The sequence below is a fragment of the Diabrotica virgifera genome, chromosome 9 (genome assembly GCF_917563875.1).
Source record: "Diabrotica virgifera virgifera chromosome 9, PGI_DIABVI_V3a".
Taxonomy (NCBI): Eukaryota; Metazoa; Arthropoda; class Insecta; order Coleoptera; family Chrysomelidae; genus Diabrotica; species Diabrotica virgifera.
The window spans coordinates 212,246,788-212,252,838 of NC_065451.1; the positions used below are offsets into that span (position 1 = coordinate 212,246,788).

General features: G+C 34.4%; 1 protein-coding gene across 2 annotated transcripts in view; it reads right to left on the bottom strand.

The window, feature by feature from the left end:
* Positions 1-2,169, bottom strand: part of LOC114326096 (hornerin-like) — a 36,423-nt gene extending 34,254 nt beyond the window's left edge. For both annotated transcript variants that reach the window (XM_050662423.1, XM_050662422.1), the window contains exon 1: positions 2,049-2,169. In XM_050662423.1, coding sequence (XP_050518380.1) covers positions 2,049-2,066 — 18 coding nt within the window. In that variant the 5' untranslated portion in view covers positions 2,067-2,169. The remainder of the gene's footprint in view (positions 1-2,048) is intronic.
* Positions 2,170-6,051: the final 3,882 nt, after the last annotated feature.

Here is a 6,051-nt window from a genome sequence, read left to right on the forward strand (position 1 = left end):
ACTAAAATAATTAATTATTTTTTATTTACTTAATACGAGGTACCCTTAGTTAATAAGAACCCAAAAGAAAAATATAGAGATACTGAGCACCATCAGATTTAGAAAGTTACAAAACTTTGGCCACATCATGCGAAATCAATCCAGATATGCCCATATTTCTCACGGATACACACAAGAAGAAGTAGAAGACTGGAAAAGAATGAAGAATGGGAAGAAACATGTCACCGAAAAAGTCCAAATTCAATAAGTATCAGAAAGACAGTAGGAAGAATACTATAAAAAACTACTCACAGAAAACTAAGCAGATTTTATAGTGTATGAAACAGATTGAACCTCGCAAAATGAACACTAGTCCGGTTTTATTTTTTTTCTGGTATATCAAGGGGTGCTTATTACGAGACTAACATTTTCTTAAAAAATTTCGCCCCGAAACCCCCCTTTTCATCCCTTTAAAGGGGGTAATTTGTGGTTTTTGCGAAACGTAGGCCTTCCTGTACGTTTTACAAAAAATTTGCTTAATAGTAAAATGAAGAGGACTGTATTTCCTACTATTCATTTCCCGACAGAATATGCCTATCACCCACCGTTTAGCGGGGGTGACGCCCCAAAGTTAACAAATTTTTAAAAAAGATGCTTTAAAAATATTTTTCCCTAACTGTAATGAAAATTAAGAAGAAATCCTGCGGCAATTAATCACAAATAAGTGGCTGATTTTTTGCTATAGTTTTCATTTAAGAGAAATTGCAAATTTTTTAATTACAGGGTGATCCATTTAAAAAAAAAACCCCTTTTTATACCATCTGAATCGCCTATGCTTGAGTAAAAAAACTTTCAGCGATTATCCACGTACTGGTGTTATTTACAAATTTGTATAATACACCCCCATATTTTCCCAGAACCACCCAAAAAAGGCGAATTAATAAAGAAAATAATTAAAAATTGATTTTGGGCCACCACTGTGGCTTTAGGGTGCAAAAAATATAATGCATAGGTCATATTGTCTAGCAGACAGTTAGTTTTTTTATTTTACATACGTACGTTATCAATAAAATGAACAGGTTACGAAAAAAAAAACAAAAACTGGAGCACGCCAAAGCATTTCTGAGGTTTACGGCGCCACTGTGCCGCAACGGTTGCTTATACGAAAAAAATGCATAGGACCTTATTTGTAGAGAAAATAATGGTCTTTAATACTGTATAAGTTTTGTTTTAAAAAAATGCACAGATAATGAGAAAATTGTAAAAACATGCTCTACAAGGGATAGGGGTAATTTCTGCAGTATATTTTCAAGGATAGGGGTACTTTCCGCAGGGATATGGCAATAATCATATATATTTATGAAAAACCCTATTGATGAAGCATATGTCCATATGGGCCAAAAAGCAAAAAATATTTTTTTTTAACCCCCTTCATTTATTTCTTTTTAGCTACAGGAGTTGCATCAAGAAATCGCTTTTAGTGTCCATGCATGGGTATTAAGAACGCGCACAAAATAATATAATATGAAGCATTTTAATAAAGGGCATGGTGTGTGAATGATTCCAAGGAAATCACTTTCTTTATTAATTCTCCTTTTTTTTTGGGGTGGTTCCGAAAAAAAGGGGGTGCATTATAGAAATTTGTAAATAACACCAGTACGTAGATAATCGCTGAAAGTTTTTTTACTCTAGCATAGGCGGTTCAGATGGTATAAAAAGGAGTTATTTAAAATATAACACCGTGTAATTAAAATATTTGCAATTGTCCTTAAATAAAACATATTAAAAAAAATCAACCACTTATTTGTGAATAATTGTCGCAGGGTCTATTCTTAACCCTCCTCGAAGAATCCTTATGTCACAACCTGTGGGAAGTAGATATAGGGGTAGGCCAAAACTTAGATGGAAGGATGGTGTAGATGAGGATGGGAGAAAAATAGGCGCAGCAAACTGGCAACGGTTGGCAATGGATAGGACTGACTGGCGTAATAGACTTGGGAAGGTTGAGGCTCTTTCATACGGCTGTAGCACCGTTGATGATGATGAATCTATTAAAAAAATCAACTTACCAGACGAAAAAACATCATCTCACACACAAAAACCACCAGAACCGAATAAGAATAATATTTTAAACATTAAGTTTTAAATACAGACTAATTATAATCGAGATTATCTAGACCATCGGAAGTTTTGACGTATTTTGGTAATATATATTTAATGTTAGGAATTAGTTAGTGGTGTTACTAAGTAGAACAATCATTATTGGTAATTTCATACAACCGATAAAGATATAGAAAATAAAGAAATTGGAATAGAACGTCGATTATAAAAATATGCTGGAGCCCATTAGGCAGCAAAATTGTGTTGTTTTATGGGTTTTTAATGTTAGCGTTTAATTTAATTTGATTTCGATATTTTAAGGATATAGGAACTCATCTATTTATCCGCGGCTTTAGACAGCATATTTTGTTTGCCGATTACCACATTCTAATCGCCATTTCTTCTTGTCATATAAGTATATCTTCTTCAGCGAGATCTCTTTTTATCATTGCTGTTTTTATTTGCTCGTTCCATTGTAATCTAGGATGTATCCTTTTCCTCTTTTTGTTTGGTTTCCATTTCTAAGTTCACAGCCGCATTCTTGTCTCGTTCATCCTTTGTATATGACCATCATCATCCAGCCTCAAAAGTCCACTGCTGAACATAGGCCTCCTCCCCTCGTTTCCAACCCCATCTATCCTGCGCCGCACTCATCCAGTTTTTATTTAGCTTTCTCAAGTCGTTAGTCCATCTTGTAAACGGTCGACCGACGCTTCTCTTTGCTTCCATTGTAATAACCTCTTTGTCCATCGCCCATCTGTCATTCTGGATATGTGTCCTGCCCATCTCCACTTCAACCTGGCTATCCTTTCGATGACGTCAGTCACCTTTGTTCTTCTCCTGATTTCTTCGTTTTTGATTTTGTCTCGCAGAGTTATTCCGCTCCATTCTTCTCTGCGTGACTCTTAGTTTGGTAGTCGAGGCTTTAGTTAAGGTAAGTGTTTCTGATCCGTACGTCAAGACTGAGAGGACGCACTGATCAAATACCTTTCTCTTTAGGCATGTGGGCAACTTACTTTTAAAAGTTTCTTTCAGTTTTCCAAATTCTGCCCACCCAAGACCGATTCTTCTCTTCAGTTCATGAGTCTGGTTATCCCTGCCAATCGTAATTTCATGTCCCAGGTATTTATATCTATCTACGAGTTTTATTTCTTTCCCACCAATACTGATGTTCTGGTTGGGTACCAAATTTGTCATTATTTTTGTTTTCGAGATGTTTATATTTAAACCTACATTTTCTGTAACCAAAACGAGTTCCTGTACCATCTCTCTTGTGATACCTAGATCCTCAGCTACTATGACTATATCATCGGCGAAACGTAGGTTGTTTTGGTATCCTCCATCTATTTTTATTCCCTTTGTCATCCAATCCAAACTCTTGAAAGCATGTTTTCAGACCATATTAAAAAGTTTAGGTGACATTGGGTCTGCTTGTCTAACCCCCGTACTATGTTTATGCGATTACTGTTAGTATGTAATTTGACAGTGGTTGTTGCCTGTAAGTATATTTTTTATAATAATTTTGTATACCTATAATCTAGCCTGCATTCTTTAAGCGCCTGTAATATTTTGCTAAGCTCAACTGTGTCAAAGGCTTTGTGAAAATCGATAAAAACCAGAACTAGAGGTTTATTGTACATATTCCACAACTTTCTCTATTAGGATTTTTATACTTTGTAGGTGGTCATTTGTTTCGTAACTTTTTCGGAATCATGTCTTGGTTGATAAGTCTCTCACTTTCTTTCCATATGACCATATGAAAGTTATTTTTTCTATTTCGTCATTCAGTCTCTCCTTCACGTTATATAGTACTCCAGTTCTACAGTTCTCTATTCGTTCATTTAGTACTTTATCCATTTGTTTTAATCTGCAGCTTCTTCTCCAAAACATAATTTCCATTGCATTTGTTCTGATTTCTATTCTTTTATTGGTCACTTACATCTCTTGTCCTTAAAGTGAACAGCTTTCTACGATTATTTTAAGGCTTTATCCTGTTATTTTTTACCCTTTTTGCCCATTTCCTATTTTGTTTTCAGATAGCTGCAACGTCTATGTGTTTGTCTATCTCTTATGTAGTGTAATATTTTACAGACTCGTCATCTGTATTGGCACTATCTTCATTTTTTCATGGGTATTCTCCCTGGGAATATAACTCTGGACAATAATAATATAGAAAAGCAATTGAGTCAATACTAGCAATCTTTAGTTTGTATTTTTATTAGTTGTTATATAATCATGGGGCCCCATGATTATATAACAACTAATAAAAATACAAACTAAAGATTGCGAGTATTGACTCAATTACTATATCCAATTGTATAATGGACTCGCATTGGCAACCCTTTCATCATTTGAATATATAAAAGGTTGAGTCGTATAATACTTAAGACAAATAATAGAACTATCAAAGCTTAACCTAAAGGCTCATTTAAATAGAAGATGTTCCTTAGCATGGGCAGCATGTAAACAGTATTTATTTAAATCAAACTTACCAAATACATAAGTTAAAGGCAAAAACGTTCGATCAGTACGTGTTGCCAGTTCTGACATATGGAACTGAAACTTGAGCTTTGAACAACATCGTAGTCTACAAACTTCAAGTGACTCAGAGAGCTATGGAACGAGGAATGCTCAACATTAAGCTCAGTGATCGCTAGTCCAATAAAGAGATAAGAAAACGATCAAAAGTAACAGCTGTGATCCAGAAGATTGCCATGTTAAAATGAAACTGGGCAGGACACATAGGAAGAATGGAAGACAACCGTTAGACAAAGCGAATTCTCGAATGGCGATTAGGGACAAGCAAAAGAAATAGAGGCAGACCTCAAACAAGATGGATTGATGACATCAAGCTCATGGCTGGCCATAAATGGATACAAAAAACAGCAAACAGATATAAACGGACACACCTAAAGGAGGCTTACATCCGAGGATGGATGGAATAGCTGTTGATGATGATGATGATTATGTCTGATGTTCATCAACGTTCTACTTACCTCTCTTCTTTTTTATCTTTCCGTAAACCTATCCATATCGATACATCTTTCTGTCAAAATTGTTTTTTATTTCTTTTTTTGTTCCATAAGTTTGCTATCTGAATCTCTTCTGTCTTCTTGATCTTCTGTGGTCAGCTAATTTTGGTAAGCTTTCGGATTTTCTTTTCAGTCTCCTGTTATTAATACTTTTTGGTTTTTTTCTACAATTGTATCCATGTATAGTAATGTGGTTAGTAATTTTGTATAGAACTCATCAATTTTGGTAAGATACAATCCTTCAATCGGAGCCTATACATGTATGTATTAGGGAATTATTTTTGGTGATATTGCTTCATAGTTTAATATTTTCTTTTATATGGCCTCGTTTACTATTATTTCTACTCCCTCTTTGGCTCTCGTCTTCTCTTCTACGCCTGAGTAGTATAATGTATAGTATTTTATTCAGCAATTTGATCCCTTTTCCATTTATTTCTTAAACCATGTTCTCAGTCATATATGACCTGGTAATATGACCCGTATGCACGCCAATGGTAAATAAAAAATTCTTAATTGTATGTCAAAAAATACGCAATAACTACCTCTTAAAACCTACTAAATTTTATTTGTATATCTCAACCGGTTTTAGAGCAATAAATAAATCGTCAGTTTGTAAGAAAAAATTTAACATCCCGTATCTCGGAAACGAAGCATTTGCGGAAATTTGTTTATAATATAAAGCAAATGTCATTATTTTTTCATGCAGAATTACCCCTTAAAGTTTGTCGCACTTATTTAGAAACACCCTGTATTGATGAATAACATGGCTAGTTGTTAAAGTACCTAACTTTTGTTTTAATTTCAATATTTTATATACGCTAGAACAGCGGTTCTCAATCTTTTTTGGTGACGGAACCCTTTTGGAAAGCAAAATACTTAACGGAACCCTACAATAAAACAATAGTTTTTAAAAGTGTATTTTTTATTAATAAGCATAATC